General features: G+C 48.2%; 1 protein-coding gene across 1 annotated transcript in view; it reads left to right on the forward strand.

Moving 5' to 3' along the window:
• The first annotated feature begins 3619 nt into the window (after window positions 1-3619).
• Window positions 3620-19558, forward strand: part of Lama1 (laminin subunit alpha 1) — a 131634-nt gene continuing 115695 nt past the window's right edge. The window contains 1 exon segment of the mRNA XM_028885123.2: window positions 3620-3791. Coding sequence (XP_028740956.1) covers window positions 3695-3791 — 97 coding nt within the window. The 5' untranslated portion in view covers window positions 3620-3694.

A 19558-nucleotide genomic window follows, 5' to 3' on the forward strand; every position in this document is an offset into this window, starting at 1 on the left:
CATTTTGAGTGACATAAACACAAGGGAGTTAAAGAGGAAAGTTTCTTGGCTTATGAACTTAAGGTAGGAGAAACCAAGACAGCCCTGAAGGTTAAACAAAAGTCTCAGTTAGTGATCCATTCATCAAGCTACAGAGGGTGGTGGCCAGAGAGGGAGTAGGGTGGGGAACTGAGTATTCTTCTGGTAACCTCAACGCCAAGAAAGGGGAGACAATTATCAAAAAGCATGTGGGTGTGGTGAGACTATCAGACAATAGAGAATATGGGTGTGTGGTTGGACCATCCCACTGATGTCCAAGACAATGGAGAGGCTCTGCAGTATCTTGAGAAGCATTCTCTAAGAGTTACGGTCAAACACAAGGTCTCAATGGAATGCTGAGAAGGATCCTCAGTAGAAAATGCAGTCCTGGCCCAGGCAGGGCAGGAGAACCTCCTGACCCTGTGTTTGTACCTACCTTGTCCCGTTTTCTTACAAATAAATGGAACTTTATTTGAGTGTAATAAAAATTTAGGTGTAAAAATGTTTTATTTAAGGGTAAAATTGTCCAGACAGTGAGCAAAATTAAGACAGAGTTCAAGAGGCAAAGTTGAAGCATGGTGATATAACCCCAGCACGTGGCATGCTGAAACAAGATGGATGCTCTGAGTTCAAGGCCAGCCAAAGCTACATGGCAAAGACCTGGTCTCAGGAAAAGAAGAAGGAAGGAAGGAAGAAAGAAAGGAAGGGAGAGAGGAAGGAAGGAAAGAAGGAAGGAAGGAAACAACAACAAAACAAATACCCACCCCCCAAATCAAAACAAAATAAAACCCCAACCTCTGAGGCGAAGAAAAAGTCATGGATATTATTTTGTATATCCAGATACAGAGAAACCTTGTTTTAAAAAACTACTAAAGGGAGGACTAAATATGTAAATGGAACGTAATTAAAGGAAGTGGGTCTGAATGAGTTAGAAAGAAGTGTGTCAATCAGGGCTGCAACCTGGTGTAAGACTCAGCTCTTCTTTTCCTTTTTTTCTTTTGAAAATGATTCCCATAGAGTAACTACCTCATTATTTAATTAAGACTAACACGCCAGGCAGTGGTGGCACACACCTTTGATCCCAGCACTCGGGAGGCAGAGCCAGACGGATCTCTGTGAGTTCAAGGCCAGCCTGGTCTCCAAAGCAAGTTGCAAAGGCACAAAGCTACACAGAGAAACCCTGTCTCGAAAAACCAAAAAAAAAAAAAAAAAAAAAAAGAGAGAGAGAGAGAGAGACACTAACACATCTGTGCTTTTCATTGAAAGATGGATCATCTGCTGGAAACACAGGGTGGTTTACTTTTGCTAACTGCACAGGGAAAGCCTGGCCACTCTTGGTATAAGGCCAGGTGACCTTTATAAAAGTCTCTACAACATGCCTGGACACGGATAGTGTTTTATTTCTTCAGTAGCCTTGCAGTCCAGACAACAAGTGGCTCTTAATGTATTTCCATCCTCCAAGAGTAGTCCGTAGCTGGGGATGGACAGGAGGCAGGGCTAGTGTCTGGTCCAAGGAGGAAGAGTTCATAGGCTCTCAGAAAAGTCAGACATTTTATTGAGCTCATTTTCTGCACTGAACAGGTCAACCCACTCTCATGAGATTGGAGGTGATTTAGGTTTTTTCCAAGCATAGTAAAGAGTGGAAAAATCTGTACTGTAAACTTTTATAAAACATTAGGAATTAAGATATTTTTTTTTTTTACCATTCCATTTTATCCAAGTGTGTTACTGTGAAATCCTCGTTTGCTGAAACACTCCTGCTTAATTCTGATCAGTGATAAATCATGACCTGTGATTCCTGGTGCTTCCATCTGCTCCCTAGAGGTGCCGACCGACCCCTTCTTTGAAAGCACAAGCCTGAGCTCCCTGTCTGTTGCTCAAGCACAAGGTGTAATTGACCTGAAGACCCTATTTGAAGGCTTTAAGGTTTGAGGAAGCTTTCTGGACCTTCTGGCCTAACATCTGGTCCTCCAACATTTCAGTGTTATGAGGTACAGGAAACTGGGCTAGATATCAGATCTGAACTCTAGCCCCAGACCTAACACAAGTGCCTAAGACAGGCCTGAACTCACTTCCTCTCTCACAGGAGAGTTGCTAACTGCCCCCTCCCTCCATAAACACATAGACAAAAGTCACAGGAGATAACAGCTGAATGTACTTCAGGAGACCCTATGCATGTACCTAATGCATAAGCCTCTGTAGGCAGTTATTTCCAGTGCAGAAACAGTTGTGATGTTCTAAATGCTTAATGCTTGAATAATTACTTTTAAATACTTAATTTGCCTAAAATAATTTCTTTAACAATTAGGCATTCATTTTAATATTTAAATAGTTAAGAACCTCCAGATTTAAAATTGAGTGATGTGGTGAGTGGCGTCACTGAGCTACAGTGCATTTCTCTTCTATGTGTATGAATATGTTGCCATATGTGTATGAATATTTTGCCTGCACATGTGTTCGCACACCACATACATGCTTACTTAGTGCCTCAGAGGTCAGAAGAGGGAGTTTAGGTCCTGGAACTGAAGTTACAGACGATCATGAGCCTGAGTTGAACTCTGACCTCTGCAAGGGCGAGAGCTCTGAGCGACCAAGGCATTTCTCCAGCCCCAGTATATCTTTTTTAGAGGCGCAAACTCTACAGGCTTGTTTTGTACTTCCTTTTAACAAGTAATAGCCATGTACTCTCGTTAAATTTTACTCATTAAGTGGCTAAGGACCTGTGCTTTGAAACACTGGAGTTGGTAGAGGTTTCAAATTAATTTAAACAACTGGCTAAAAAAAAAAAAAAAAAATCTCCCTCTCTGAAAACAGCGCTGGGATTGTGTAAAACATTATAGTATATGCTTATACTGTGGAAATGCACTGTGAACACTGTTGCGAGGAAACTAAATTAATTTTCTTTTTCCAAAATCAACGTTGAGACCTGGAGTCCTCCCTTTCTTCAGTAGTATAAATATACCTACTGTTAAGGTCACTTGGTGACCATCTGTGCCTGCCTTAGGCAAACAAGTTAGCAAACAAGTTACTACTCATTTTCTGAAGGAAAACAACAAAATCCACCCCAAACTAAAACTTTAAGAGCTTTTTCTGCAGGCACCGGGTACCGCAAAGATGGACTGTGTCCTGATAACAGTTTTGCGGCCGGAGACTGACCAAGACTGCACAGGTCCCACAGACGGAAAAGGGTCAACAGGGCAAATACTTTCTTGGTATTTGCCCTCCAGGCCCAGGCTCAGCAGAAAGTCTCTTCTCCCTGGCTTCTCTCTCTCTACCTCCCTCCCAACTGGACCCCTGCTGCAGCAGCTCACCCCAACTGGAGTCTAGGGTCAGAGTGCCACCTGGGCGAGGCACCCTAAAGCAGGACTTGGGGAAGGCAGGGCGCCCCTTAGGGGAGGAACCCCCAGGAGGGACCTGGGCAGGGCGGGGCTCCCCCTGGAGGACAGACCCTCCGAGGGAAAGGATCCGGGCCAAGGAGGGCGCCTCCTGGGGGAGGGACCCCGGGAGGGACAGGGGCGGGCGGGGCGGGGCGGGGCGCAGCTAGGCCGGTGGGGGTGTGTCCGAGGGGCCTGCGCACCAGGCGAGGGTCGGTCTAAGGAAGCTCACACTCGCGCAGTGCCAGCGAGCGAGCGTGGTCGCAGCCTTTCCCGGGAGCGCAGGGAGCGGCAACGGCGATATGCGCGGCGGCGGCGGCGGCGGCGGCGGCAAGGGAGCCGCGCTCCTGCTGCTCCTGGCCTCAGTGCTCTGGGTCACCGTGCAGAGCCAGCAGAGAGGTGAGCCCCGCGGCCGGAACACGGGTGACCCGGGGGCTGGCGAGCGGGAGCGTGCGGGGGCCGCGGGACAAAGCCCGGCGCTCCGGGCTGTGGGGTGGGCGCACGCACCCTGGCGCCGCGCGGACCTGCTGCGGGCTGCACGGGGCTGGGACACCGGCGGAGGCGGTCCCCCGATCCCCGAGGACCGTGGCTGTTCCCGGAGCCTTCGACTTCGGTCTCCTCTGGCTCCGAGGACGGGGGAAGCAGGGGTTGGGGGTGGGCGTCCCCCGCTTTCTAGCTTCCGCGGGACCTTGAGTTCCAGCAGTGCAGTGGATGGCGAGAGTGGGGCGTCTGGGACGTGAGAAGGGCCACAGACTCCTCACCCAACACCTGAGTGGTTGTGACTGGCGGAGACCGCCCGGCTGGTGGACTGTGTGCACCACTCCTGGAATGAATGGGAACGGAGTTCTCCTGCATTCCCCTCATTGTCCTGTGCTGCAGAGAGAGACCGTGGAAGGAGAAAGGCGGCCCCCTCTGGGCCACTGGCGTCCGGGGTGGTCTAGTGGGAAAAGACTGATGGAGAACGGGTCCCAAGGTCAGCGGTCCTGGACAACTGGGGCCCGCATATGGCGTCCAGGACACATATGTTCTTAAAAGCATGCTCTTTGTGCAGTCCCTCAAGTGACCAAATGGATTTCCCACGGACACCCGGGGTGGGGAGAGAGGCTAGAAAGGACAGAGAGTGTGTCCTTTCTGCACGGGACCAGTAGCTTTCTTTGCAAGGTATGAGAACCCAACCCAAAGTGAATTTTCAGTGGGCACTGAGGGTGGGAGGTGGCGGGGAGAGGGGGGAGAATTGGCTGTGCCACCCAGAGTTGTCCTCAAGCCTATACTTAGCTAGATGGTAACAAATGTTTGCTGAAAACATCTCAATGTATGCAACAAGTGACACCGAGTGTGTTCCCACACAGACTGCACTCTAAGAGCGCAGGTTAAAAGTAGAAGGCCGAATTCGAAATGCCCTCCTGGGAAAAATGTGTGTTTGGGCATTGTGCGGAGCTGTGAGCTATGCAGGCTGTGAGCATCCCATTCATTCATGCATTCATGATGAAAGCGTTGGACCGAGCTGGAAACACAGCTTTGAATAGCCAGGCGGCTGCTTAGCTCTGAGCGGGGGCTGGAGAGGGGAATTTACATAGTTATCTGGGAAAGAAAGGGCCAGCCTTTGGGAGGGAAGCCTTTGACTCTGAGAGTCCAACTCCTTGTCTGGGGAGTTGTTGCAAGTGACCAACTCATGGTTCCCACAGGGTGGAGAAAGCAGCTTGCCTCAGTTTATTGTTTCAAGAAATTGAAAGTCTTAGATTAAAGAAGTGCCCTGAATGTTTTCCGCTCCCCTGAGGGCTGGGCGCCTGGCCTGGGTGGTTATGAATGGTGTTTGGAGAAAGTGGACAGTGTAGGGGCTTTCCTGCTTTGAGATGCTGCAGAAAACCGCCTCAGGCAGGGCCTTTGAATTGCTCCTATCTAGTCTAGATTTGCCAATCCACACCTTTCCTAACGAGCATCCATGGGAGTTTTGTTCCCTGTATGTGGCCTGGATGTTTGGTGAAATGGCATGACTTAGTAGTAATAAAATAATCCCGACCTACAAATCATGCATTTAATTAACTGCCTGTGGGGGTGTGTGGTGTGTGTGTATGTGTGTGTGTGTGTGTGTGTGTGTGTGTTATGTGTGGTGTGTGTGTATGTGTGGTGTGTGTGTGTGTGTGTGTGTGTATACTATAGCTAGCCTGGGTCTCATAATGTTGCCCTGATTGGTCTTGAATTTATGGTTCAAGTCCTTTCCCTGCCTCAGCTTTCTGAGGTGTTTGGACCATAGGTACCAACCGCACCTAGTGGGGTGCTTGTAGTTTTGAACCTGGTCATGGGTCTCAAAGTGTTAGATCATTCAATGTTCCTGTTGTTTCCACAGGGACTATTTGACAACTAACTGACTCTGACTGAAATGGGAACTTTAAAGTGAGTTGTCCCCTAAGTACTGGATAATAAGTGTTGTGTTTCCAGGACCGTGGATGTAGCTCAGTGGTAGAGCGCTTGTCTAGCGTGCAGAAGGCCCTCGGTTCAAACTCTAGCACAGCCCAAAGGAAAGCCCAAGCTGCCTTGTTTCTTAAAATAATGTGCTAAACTCATAGTTGGTTATTGCAGGTGCAGGAAGACATCTGTGAGCAGAATGTTCATTTTGGTAAGCGGTGTGTTCATTTTAGCAGGCGTACACCTACTCCATGCTGTTCTCTCAGATTTCAAAGATACTGTTTCCATTTCTGTAGCTGTGTTTCCTAAGCACAGGGCAATAAAATGCCACTGTAAGTTAGCAGGGAGGGTGTGCATATTAAAACATGACTGCCTGCCCCCCACAACGCCTGTGCCATCTGTTACTCTTTCCTGTTGCCTAGACGTGATGTATAAAGCCCGTGGTTTTAGTTCCTCTCCCGACCTTGAGCATACTACTGCCTCAAGGGTGTGAAACAGGCATGGAGTGCCGTGTGTCGTTCTTAGAATTGTGCCATTTCATGTGCTAGCACAATTGAGTGTGCATGTGATTACTTATTCCATCATGATGATGTTCAAAGCACCAGTTCATCCAGAAGGTCCTGTGGATGTTCCTTATCGTTTACAGTAACCTTTCAGGGAAGCAATGTAAGCAATGCCTTACACCTTCAGGTACCTAATTCTGCAGCCTCACCGCCACCAGCTGTGGTAAATCGCGTATGCTCTCTGTAGTTTAGTTTTACTATCTGTAAAATAAGAGCAGTAATAGCATCTACCTGGAAGGAATGTCCATGATTAACTAAATTAATGTAGGAAAAGATTTCAGGAGTGTACTAAATATAGCTAGGCCATGATAAACATTATGTGTGTCATTATTATCAACGCTGTTATTACTACTATTTACAGAGTTATGTAGGGAAGGCTGTTTCTAAAACTATATTGTCTCTAGACTGTTTTTAAAAAAAATCCAGGTCTGTGTTTGAATCAAATAGCATTGGGTTCAACTGTTCAGATGTGTCATTTTGATTAGCTTTGGCAATAGTTCTGCTTCCTAACCTTGGTGAGGGTCAACCGTCCATCCTTTCTCCGTCCCCAGCACCACTCTGATGGTTCTTTTTTCTGGAAAGACTAGCTTGAGAACAGTGGCCACCTTCCCTGCTTGGATGTCTCCCCATTTCCTTATAGTATCACTTGATGCTCCTGAGTTAGCTCTTGAGGCAGGCTCTTTCTACGGCACGCCCTTGTCTCTTCTTTTTCGTTCCTAGGCCCACCTTGTGGGCTCAGATTATGCCCCAACCCCTCACTTTGAGGATGCCCACACATGCCACCATGGTGCTGGATCACACTGGGGTAAACCCAGGAGGCTGGAACACAGCCTGGCCAGCTGTGCTGTCTCACAGCTGAGGGTCCTGAGCAAAGCTGTACCGGTGTCATGCTAACCAGTGCCTGCAGACTAAAGAACGCTCCGCCGGTCTGCTCTTTGGAACCCTTCCATACCTTCTGCCTCAGACTCCAGGGTTCCAAAACGCACTAAGGAATGCATAGGAAAAGGCTGGCAATGGACTTTGTCACTGTCTTTCAAGACAGCCCCTGCCTGTTAGTTCTTGGCTGTCCTTCTCTGGCAGTTCCTTCTTGGAATGTTTCAATGCAAGCCATTTGTGGAAATTGTTTCTCTAATAACTGTACCGATTGTTTGCAGTTAAAGCATGGATAATGGAGACACGAACAATACTCTCTCACTGCCCTCCCTACAAAAGCTACCTCCGTGTCTCTTGGGCAGGTTTTAATATGTCACTTACTAACGTGTGCACTTTTAAACTGGTACCTTTCAGCCTGTCCTTTCCAAGTAGGCCTCAGACAGACAGGTGTTCTCAGGGCACTGTTTTCTAGATCTTTCAGATTTTAAAAACCGGAGTGTTGCTTTCTACTCCTGCTAAAGGTACTGCTTGCTGTCGTGTTCATGGGCTTCTTCTTTTCTTTCTTTCTTTTTTTCTTTCCTTTTGGACATAAGGAATTGATTGACATATATTTGAGGCTATATCTGGCACAGAGAAACGTCAGCCCTGCAACCCTAAGGCAGAATAACTTCATTTTTTAAAAGAAGTTATTGTTAATGAATAAAGCTAAGCCTGCATTGTGAATACTGAAATTAACTGAAGGCAACCACCGGAGAGTCTGCAAATTATACCCAAGTCGAAGCCTTTAGTTAGTCCCATTTCTCAGCAGTGTGGACATGAGCTAGACGAGCCACGGCCTCCCAAGGAAGAGAGAGAGAGATCTTATTTACACACTCATAAGGAATTCCTTAACCTGCTTCTTTTCTAATATAATAATATACATCCCCAGACAATGGAGTAAATCAATGTGTTGCAAAATTAACGAGCAGGAAAAAGCTGCTCCGTAGAAGTAGTTTAGTTAAGGTCATGAACTTTGGTTCTGTTGGAGCATGCCCGTCAGGTAGCTATTTCAGCAGAAAGCGCCACACGCCATCTGGGTTCATTGCTTTTTTTTTTTTTTTTTGGCCTTTATACGAGGGGTGACAGTCAACGCTCAGAGCAAGCATTTAATAATAAATAACGCGGAATCCGTCCCCTTGCGTCTTTGTTTTCTCAAGGCCGGGTCAGGAGGGCTTTCTCTGGGTTAACTGGTTCCCACTCTTGCTGAGGAGGGGAGGCTGCAGACAATGGGGGCAGTGTGGAGTGGGGTGGATAGCATTCTTGCCGTGGTTAGCACTTATCTCCAAGTGTTAGCTCAGAAATGGTGGCGGAGACGCGCCTCCACGCTATCGGGAGCGTGACTGCAGTGTGTGTACGCTTAAAAAAAAAGTCACTCATTTGAAGTTTAAATCTCTTCATACCAGAAGTTATCTTTGAAGTCTGATCTGTTGACTCAGCAGGCCTTCAATGCTTGTACCTCTTCTGTCTCTGGTGGCAACGTTGCTTTAGATCAGTGGCGATTTATGGACAGTGCCAGCTTCTTTCATTCCCGAAGATCTTTCCTGGATTTTTTTTTTTCCCTGTGTTCCATAATTTCCTGCCAGAATCTTAGGAAATCCCCAGCAATAATAAAGATGTTAAAGGAGACATTTAAATGTAATAGATCATTTTTAGCTTAAAAAAAAAAAAAAAAGAGCATTCAGGGCCATTGATGTCTCAGCGGGTAAAGTGCATGCTGCCAAGCCTCATGACCCGGGTTGGATCCTTGGGACTCCATGGTTGAGGGAGAGAACCAACATCAGTACTTTGCCCTCTAACCTCTACATGTGTGCTGTGACATGCATGTGTCTGTACACAAGCATGACCTCACATACACATATAACCACAATGCTGGTGGTAATAGATCACCCATTAAATGCCTTCTACCCATTTGGTGAAGACAGACTTTTACTCATAAAAGGTGATGACTTACCCTCTCAAGCACAGGAGAAGGAATTCTTTCTTCTAAGAATGGCTCCCTCCCTGATTTCTAGACATTCGTGTATTTTTTTTTCCCCTATTACTTTGGTTGTACCATCCTCTCCTGGTTGGTTGGTTGGTTGGTTTTCTTTTATACCATTTACCTAGCTCATTTCTCTGAAAAGTTTTATTTCTTTTTTCTTTAAAATCTCTCTCTCCTCCCCCTCCCCATTTGTTTCCATTGCAAATAGCCATGGAATTTGGCTACCTGGATTATCAACCAGGTGATCTAGTGTCAGGCCACGGTCAGACTAATCCTGCTAAAATAACTACACTGTCGTGGTATGCCCCTGTCCTCTTCCTTTGTTTGTTTTGTTTCGTTTTTCAGGACAGGGTTTCTCTGTGTAGCTCTAGCTGTCTTGGAACTCACCCTGTAGACCAGACTGGGTCTCAGACTCAGAGATCTACCTGTCTCTGCCTCCTGAGGGCTGTGATTAAAGGCATGCGCCATCACCTCCCAGCATCCCTTGCCTCTTGAGGTTCCTTCTTTTGCCTCCCTACCATGGTCTGCCATAAATCCATCCAAATTCAGGCCCAGCTGCTAACCTCTAACCTAGCTTGGCGTTCTGCTCCTGTTTTAGAGTTGTTCCTGCCTGTGTGTGGCACAGCTGTTGAGAATTCCATCACCTGAGATGCCCACCTCAAACCCAACCCTACACTCGCACACAACCTGCAGCTGGCTGCCCGAGGGACGCCTTGCTGTTACAGCCTGTGCCTGCTGCCTTATTTCTAAATATGTGCTGGATTCTGTATTGTATCAGGGTTCCCACACAGTCACAGTTGCTCTCTGGACCACTTCTGGGTGGTTTTCTCAGGATGCCATTAGTCAGAGTCAAAAAGAAAGGATGTTTCTCTGCATTTCTTAGTACACCCGGAAAATCGGAGCCCTGGCTCTCGGACCTGGGTCAGTGGAAGTGGGTGACAGTTAACACCCACTTGAACCACGGCGTGCAGACGAAGAGTTAGCTGATCAGAGGCACTTCATAAATGATGCGTTTTGTTAGATGTCTCCCAGGTTCTTAGTGCTTAAGAGGGGGAAGAGCAATGTGAAGTGACTTCACCTGGAAGACAGGTGTTAGCCTCAGTACACACAGTGAGCTGATTCCGGTTGTTGCCTTGGGATGAAATACACTTGTGTGGAATTTAGCTCTGATTCAAGTTCAGATGGACCTTCCCTGAACCATTCTCCAGAGGAAACTGGCCTGGCCACCACAGCAAGTGACTCTGATGATGGAGACGCTTGAGGTCCCCAGTGCTGAACAATCATGCTTGTTATTATCATCTTGTGGATGAGCCTGGAGTTTCAAGGCCAACAAGGAGAACAGGGTCCTCTCCAACTGTTGGTCAAACTCCGAGTTCACGTCATTTTTGAAATCCCGTAGTTGAGACCAGTCACTCATCATATGGGGAATGGATGAGATTCGGCATACATTCTGTGGTTCAAACGTCCTTATCCGTTTTGGTATTCGGAGGCACCAGACTTTTCCCATCCATCCTCCACTCTACCCTCGAGAGTTTCCAGTCTTAATATTTGTTCCCAGAGCCATCTCTGCCCCTGGGCTGATATTCTGTGTCTCAGGTAGACTTGGGTAGAATTCCTTGCCTGATCCTGGAAACCCCTAATCTATTCCTTCATCTTTTTTACTCCAAACCTCTAATTCAGTAGCATTTCTCTGCTATTGAAGGAAATGTTTCTCTAACTCATTAGCGCTCTGCCCCAGGCTTTAATGGAAGTCGTGTGCTCAGTCTCAAAGGTTAGAGTGCAGGGAACTGGCGATGTTTGTTTCAAGGGATATGCTTTTGGAAATTCCTTCTACTTTTCCTTAAAAGGCACTAGCAGGTTGTTGCGAGGTCTTGTGTTTTGGAACTGGGTCCTGCATTTGGTCTATGCTGGTCTTGAGTTTCTGAGCTGAAGTGATCCCTCTGCCTCAGTTTCCTGAGGAGGCAGGACTGCAGGTATAAGACTTAATGCCTTCCCCAGGAGAGGAATAGCATTCCGTATTGGGTTGCTGCCATTTCTATCCAGGTGGCTTGTTTCTGTTCTGTGTCTTACTCCTTCGCATCCATGTCTGTGCATAGAGAGCATGCTGGAACTGTGTAACGTGACACATCTAGGAGGCTCTGTGTCCTAGCTAGTTTTATGTCAACTTGACACAAGCTGGAGTCATCTGTAAGGAGGGAATCAATTAGGGATAAATGGGGGAGGGCACAGCTCATTATGGTGGTCCTGGGTTCTATAAGAAAGAAGGCTGAGCAAGCCATGGGGAGCAAGCCAGTAAGCAGCACCCCTCCATGACCTCTACATCAGCTCCTGCCTCCAGGATCCTGCCCGGTTTGAGTTCCTGTCCTGACTTCCTTCAGTGATGAACAGTGATGTGGACGTGTAAGCCAAATAAACCCTTCCCTTCCCACCTTGCTTTGGTCATGGTGTTTCATCACAGCAGTAGACTCTAAGACACTCTGCTCCCTGGCTGCCTTCCTTGCTGTGAATCGAGAGCTGTAAGGACATTTCTTACGTCCTCATTGGATTTGCTTTCCAGCCTGAGAAACTCAAAGGTGTATGTTTGCAAAGGGATTGTCCCTTCGATATAATTCTCAAGGAAGGAGTTGAGGGTCTGAAGTCCTGTGGGAGGCAGCTCCCATCTTTTCCAGGGTTCCTTTGAGGAGGAGAGAGGGATAAGAAAATACTAGATAGAAAGATAGTGAAGAGGAGAAAGACAGAAACACAGAATCGCTTCGGGAGGACCTGGATCAAAACCCAATGGCCCCTTCTGTCTCTTCAAAAGGGCTTTTTATAACAATGCCAAGGGGCAGGGCAAAAGACCTCCCCCTTGCTAGATCAAAGCACATCACAAGCCAAGTGTAGACCCTTCCAAACACTTAGTAACCACGCCCATGGTCAAATCATCCCCTTATACAGCCCTGCTGGGTAAAGCAAGCTTAGATTCTCAGATCTTGAGTAAATTCTCACTAGGAAACCACTCTGGGTCTCTACAGAGTCCCACCTGGACCTGCAATTTAGGTTTTATAGCAGGTACCACCGTTGGCCTGTAGGCTACGCCCCTGGTCCCTGTTTCCTTTCTTCTTGGGAGAACTCAGAGCTTCCCTGCCTGCTTGGCTTTCTGTGTACCAGGAGAGCATTTTTGGACAGTTTTACAAGCTCCCCTTCAGGTCCCATCTAAGACTTTAATACCACAGACCCCCAGGTCCTAACCCCGGGGATTATAATGTGTTTGGTCTGAGATGGAACCTAGTCATTTGCATTGAAAAGATGCCCCCTGGGTGATTGGCCTGTGCAGCCAGGATGAAAAACCACCCAGTGAACTTGCTGTGTGGCAAATGTAATAGCACGGGGCAGACTGCTGGACCTGTAGAAACCTCTTGCTTGTTGGCGGGGTGAATGTGTCTCTGCGCTGTCTTTGGATCCTCCTGTGGTGTGTTTTTTGTCTCTCATGTGTTTAGGCAAGCACAATCCCAGTTTGGCTTTACTGGCTCAGCAAGGTCCTTATTCCACAAATACTTCCCATCAAGTCCTTAGGGTCCCTCGCGTTCTGGGATAAGATCTGGGGGCTTTGGACGAGAAGACTGATTGATTGACTTTACAGAATTTAGTAAATGCATTCTGTATTCAAGTTCTTTTCTGTCCTCTGTCCCTCTCTTCCTGTCATCTTTAAGTGAGCCACGAAATCCATGGGCCCTTCTCTCTGGGATCCTAGCCGCCTCTTCTCTCCTGGGATCAGCCTGCTGATTGCCCCCTGTACCTTATGGAGTAGGGTGACTCCAGGGTCCAGCTGTCCTCAATCACCTTCTTGGATGTTGTCTTCTGTGGGGGATCGGTCCATCTCACTTCCTTTTCTGGCTTCCATCAGAAGTTTTCCATTCATTAATATCTGATCGATTGCTGTCCCTCCTAAGTCCGTCCAGTGCGATCTATACCCGTGTTGTTCCACATCTGCAGTGCGCCCGAACCCCACCTCTTCCTATACTGACCTTGCAGCCAGCTCCCTGCGTGCATGCTCTGCCTCAGGTGCATGATAAGGGAGTGAAATGGCTGCTCCAGACAGACAGACAGACAGACAGAGCCTGGAGTGGGGTCCACCTGCTGTGGAAGGATAGCCCCGCTGTGAGCGCTGGGCTGGGTCTAAGGCAACCTCTAAGACAGTTTGCAAAGACCCCCAGGAAGCTGTTGACACCTGACATTCCTGAAGAGTGACCGTGCAGCTGGTCATGCCTTTCCAGCCCTGTTGAGTGGCTTGCTACTGTCTACTGAGTGGGGCTCACAGGACTCTCGGCTATGACCCATCTAACCTCCCATGGCTAACTATTACTTATCCTGTAGAGCTACGGTTCCCAGCTCTGTGAACCTTGACGGGATTTCCTAACACAGTAGAAGCCCTTTCATTTCCACCCGGGACACCGACTTATTCCAGAGTGCGAGCTGCTCCTCTTCCTCCTTCTCTGGCAGCTTTTGTAATCGTCTCTTCATTTGCTTGGGTTTTGGCTTATAGTTCGAATAGCTCACCCAGCACCTGGCAGGGTCAGGTCTGTAGTGACTGATGGATGAGTGACTGTCCCAGTGCAGACAAACAGCAGGGGCTTGAGAGGAGCGTGGGGGCCAGCAGGCAGAAATCCAGGCAGATAACATGTTTGGGATCAGGAGAATCGGTGATAAAGGACCAGAGCGATAATCACCCGAAAAGATCAGGCTAGCCTGGGAAGGCTGGAACCTCTGTGAGTCACCCGGACAGGCCTTGGAAGAGAACAAGGGAGAATTTGGAAGACAAGACTCAGGCAGGGATGACCAAGCATTTTGGGGACCCAGGCCTCAGTTCCCAATCTAGAACATCACACATGAATGGAGACTGTCTGGCAGGAGAAATACCTTCTGAAATGCTTTGGCTTAGAGCAGGGTCCTAAGAACTCTCAGGCCAGCCGGGTAGCCAAATTCAAGATCTCCATTCAAACAATGAGTTTCTGCCTTAGAAAAAAACATAAGGCGTGAAAGGATTGAGGAAGACACCCAATGAAGCCTTTGTACATCTGACATGTACTCATGCACATGGGTGCACACACACACACAGTCCACAACACTTCTTGCCTTCCGAGGGTGTTATTACACATTGCTATCATTCATCAGTCTTATTAAACCTGCCGGCCATTGGGTCCTCCTCCACACCGGGGAACACTGAGATGGCAGTCCCAGGGATGGTGCTGGTGGAGTCGGCTAGCCTGTCTGGCAGACTTGGTGACCGTGTCCACTACAGCAGCCTCCTCACTCCCAGCTTTGATGACACCCACAGTAACTGTCTGTCTTCCCATCAGAACGGCCAGACAACCCGAAGAAGGATAGTGACAGGCACGCTCAATCCAGAGCACCCACCAAGAACCACATCACCATGTCAACACTGCCATGTTGTAAGAAGTCAGGGCCATTTGCAGCTTACCAGAGTGATGGTCAATACAAAACAATGTGGAACACACCAAGAATCCGTGTGCCGTTCTTGTGCGGGTCTGGGAGAAGGAGGGTATGCGGAAAGATTCCAGCTGTGCTCTAGGGAATCTCCTTCCAATCTGGAATACAGTCAGCATTTGCTGTGTGCTTCAGACCTGGCACTGGTTGACTAGCTTGTTGGCATTTGCTGACTTGCTCTATTTTTATCTAAAGTTGAAGTCTTTAGGGAACACACCTGCCTGGCTTTAGGACTTGTTTAAGTGGAGGGACAGCTCTTCCCGGCACTTAAACGATTCTATACGGTATCAAAAATAGTAAAGATTATAAGCAATCCTTTAGCGTGAGTGAGTGAGTGTGCATGCCCAGGGGTGCCTGTTCATGTGAGGGACCATGGGCAGGATCTCTCATCGAACTGGAGCTCACAAAGTAGAATAGAGAGGTTGTCTACTGAGTTCCTGCGAGTCACCTGTCTCTGCCTCCCAGCAGTGGGATTACAAGCATGTGACACCTGTTGGCTTTTGAATTTGGGTTCTGGACATTGAACACAGGCCTTTGTGCTGGCAAAGCGAGCACACTTTAGTGAACACACTGACTAGGCTATCTCCCCAGGCCCCTTGGAATTTTTGTTGTACTTTTTTTCTTTTTTAAAAGTATTTTCCCCTTTTAAATAAAACAGCCTCATGCAGTGGAGAGCCAAGTTGTCTCGTCTGTCCTTGTCACGTTTTGTGCAGTCTAGCTGTCTGTCATGTGTTCCTTTGGAGACCCAAACTCCAGGTTAGCCCACCTGAGAGCTCTCTGCTGGCGGCTTTTGCTCAGATTACGTGGCCTGTGCTTTCTGTCTTTCCCCACCCTAGGTCAAGCCAGTGTCTCCTGCAGTGTCTCAGCGGGCTTCTGTGCCGGCTGTGCATCCTGGGCCAGCTCCGGATGGAGGGCCATTCTCTTCAGTGAGTCCTCACCAGAAATGCTAGCCGCATCTCTAGAAGAAAAGCTTCCCCAGTTGATGTCTGGAGTTCCAAGATGCCTGTAATGTGACTCAGCTACATAATGAGCGCTCCTGGTCCCTTTCCTTCATCTCAGACAGGTGTCCCTTCTGTGATATGTTAGCTGATACAGATGCCTTGATTACCATGGATTCCTCAATGAGGATCCTGCCAGTTTCATGTGACAAGTGGCCATTGCAGAGACGCTCACTCCAAACCAAAGGGATGCTGCTTATCAGGGCCGATGACCAGGTGCCTAGGGAAAATTAGCCTGAGGACAAGTCACAGTGATCTGTGTCTAGCTATGGGTCTAATGTTAACCTTTCTGTAACTTGAACTGCCCTCCCCCAACACACACACACACACAAGGTCTCAGCTTCATCCCAATTTTTTTTAAAAAATAATTCTATTTATGGTACCTGTTAATGTTAACGTTTAGCAGGGTTTCCACTGTGTGAGTCAAACCTCAATTTGAGTCTTTGTCAGCCTGATGAAGTGAAGAGCTGCTGAGAATTTCAGTGTCAGAGAACATAGGTGCACAGGTCAGGGCACCCAGGTGCACAGGTCAGGGCATACAGTTATACAGGTCAGAGCATGCAAGTAGGTGCACAGGTCAGGGCACCCAGGTGCACAGGTCAGGGCATGCAAGTGCACAGGTCAGAGCATGCATGTACACAGGTCAGAGTACCCAGGTGCACAGGTCAGAGCACCCAGGTGAACAGGTCAGGGCATACAGTTATACAGGTCAGAGCATGCAGGTGCACAGGTCAGAGCACCTAGGTGCACAGGTCAGGGCACCCAGGTGCACAGGTCAGAGCATGCAGGTGCATAGATCAGGGCACCCAGGTGCACAAGTCAGGGCATGTAGTTATACAGGTCAGAGCATGCAGGTGCACAGGTCAGAGCCCCCAGGTGCACAGGTCAGGGCATGCAAGTGCACAGGTCAGAGCATGCAGGTGCATAGATCAGGGCACCCAGGTGCACAGGTCAGGGCATGCAAGTGCACAGGTCAGAGCATGAAGGTGCACAAGTCATGGCTCCCAGGTGCACAGGTCAGGGCATACAGTTATACAGGTCAGAGCATGCAGGTGCACAGGTCAGAGCACCTAGGTGCACAGGTCAGGGCACCCAGGTGCACAGGTCAGAGCATGCAGGTGCATAGATCAGGGCACCCAGGTGCACAAGTCAGGGCATGTAGTTATACAGGTCAGAGCATGCAGGTGCACAGGTCAGAGCACCCAGGTGCACAGGTCAGGGCACCCAGGTGCACAGGTCAGAGCATGCAGGTGCATAGATCAGGGCACCCAGGTGCACAGGTCAGGGCATGCAAGTGCACAGGTCAGAGCATGAAGGTGCACAAGTCATGGCTCCCAGGTGCACAGGTCAGGGCATACAGTTATACAGGTCAGAGCATGCAGGTGCACAGGTCAGAGCACCCAGGCGCACAGGTCAGGGCATGCAAGTGCACAGGTCAGAGCATGCAGGTGCATAGATCAGGGCACCCAGATGCACAGGTCGGGGCATGCAAGTACACAGGTCAGAGTATGAAGGTGCACAGGTCAGGGCTCCCAGGTGCACAGGTCAGAGCATACAGTTATACAGGTCAGAGCATGCAGGTGCACAGGTCAGAGCACCCAGGTGCACAAGTCAGGGCATGCAAGTGCACAGGTCAGAGCATACAGGTGCACAGGTCAGAGCACCCAGGTGCACAGGTCAAGGAAGGGCTGATGAGCTTCCCTGAACCTTGGGTCCTGTACCTAGAAAGGAAGAGTTATGTTCTCTTGGAGGAAACAAGGCCATATTTATTCAGGGGTCCCACCAGAGAGTTGGAGAAACAGTTGGAGATGGGGGGTCTCGATGATCATCAGAAAGGGGAAAAGTCCTGAGGGGAGAGAGTGAATTTGAAACATATACTTAATTTTTAATTAATTTAGCATGTGTCTGTGTATGTATATGCATACATGTGCATGTGGGAAGGTGCATATGTGCAGGTTTGAGTATATCTTGTGGCAATCAGCTCTCTTCTTTCACTGTGTGAGTCTTGTGAAATTTGATCATCTGGCCTGGTGGCAAGTGCCTTTATCCACGGAGCCATTCCCCAGTCCCCAACAAGCACACTTTAAACTTTAAGGTGTATTCACAGTTCCAAACGTATACCATATGTAGTGTTTGGTAAAGCAGGAAATTTAAATATGAGAAGATGTGTATATAGAAAAGGTTGCCGTGCATAAACATGGTTTATGAGAGTAATCTATTAATGTGGTCAGCACGGAGTTTTGATTCCCGTATTACTGAACCACAGAAATCAAGTGAGGTTTCCTTGCCTCATTATCATGATGAAAGTGTAAGGGTTCATGGCTGTCGCTCTGTCGGTACAGAGTACTCAGCATAGGCGAAGCCCCTGGGCCCATCCCCAGTACGCACAGAACCAGGTAGTGTGGCACACTCAACTGCCATCCTACCACTTGGGAGGGGGAAGTGGGGGGACCAGAAGTCTCTTCAGCTACAGAGGAAGCCACAGCCTGGGGTTTATGAAACCTCAAAGCCCACCCCCAGTCACACACTTCCTCCCAATCCTTCTACTCCCTGGTGACTAAGTAATCACATGTATATGCGGCTATGGGGACATTCTCATCCAAGCCGCCACGGTGACCGTGTGAATATCTGCATGTACACACGTGTGTGCAGGTGTATGTATTTGTGTGTGGCACGTGGAGGCCAGAGGTCTATGGTGGGTACCCTCCTCCATCCTGCTTCCTATTATTTTTTGAGACAGACAGACAGACAGAACACCAGGCACCCTCAGGAACACTGCTCTGGCCGTGGCCCTTAATACCATCCCTGCCCCGTTCCATCCCATGCAGACAGAATCCTCACCCCGCTTTTGCCCCCCTACAGCCTTTTGAAAGCTTTTTGCCTCCTTCTGTCTCCGAGATCCAAACCCTCCATGCAGCAGAAATTCAAGGTCTCAGGGCACCCAAGGGACAGCTTAGCAATTTCTACAAAACTGCCAGTCAGGGAATTATGGCAGCAGTTGGATTCAGTCGATAGACTATTTTCACTGCTTAGCAATACTGAGTCTATCTTTCTATAAATCACACATTTCTCTTTGTTCATCACAATCTTTAATTCCTTTCACAAAGTTGATGTCTTTTCTGGTGTATTGGTATTGAATTTATTGCAGTTTTTTTTTTTTTTTTTTTTTTTTTTTTGTGTGTGTGTGTGTGTGTGTGTGTGTGTGTGTGTATGTATGTTTTGATACAAATGTGTGGCAGATGCCTGGCTACAACTATGAATGCTTTGTGTGGAGAAGGCTGAGTCTCCTAACAGATTATCAGCGGTCTCTTATTATAGAACAGTCTTTGTTTTGGAACCTTTAACATTTTTCTTTCCTAACAATAAGCTACAGATCTTTGTTTTTATGAAATCTCTGTAGTTCTCCCAAAGACAGTTGCTCAAGGTCTCTCAGATTAGAATGCAAAGTAGGCGTCTGGAGTTCTGGTTAAACAGTTCCTAGACTGCTGAAGGAGGCAGGATCTTGTTGATCACTCTGGTGATGTTTATGCCAAGCTTGGCAAGATTCGCTCGACTCAGTGTCAGAGCTGGAGGAAGACCCACAAGGTCCCGTCCTGTAAACTCAAAGCATCATTCATCCCCAGGGAGCTGGTTAGACACAGAGCTTGGTGGCCCCAGTTCGACCCACTGATTCAGCAAGATTCCCAAGTGACATGAGGATAATAGAGCTGAGACTTCACGTTAGTCCTCCGTTCTGTGCACTCTGCACACCCCTTGGTCACAGCTGCCGTGTTTATGGCTGGGGAGGAGGCCGTTCTTCATGGTGCCATCCTCATTTGT

Source organism: Peromyscus leucopus, chromosome 13, assembly GCF_004664715.2.
Source record: "Peromyscus leucopus breed LL Stock chromosome 13, UCI_PerLeu_2.1, whole genome shotgun sequence".
Taxonomy (NCBI): domain Eukaryota; kingdom Metazoa; phylum Chordata; class Mammalia; order Rodentia; family Cricetidae; genus Peromyscus; species Peromyscus leucopus.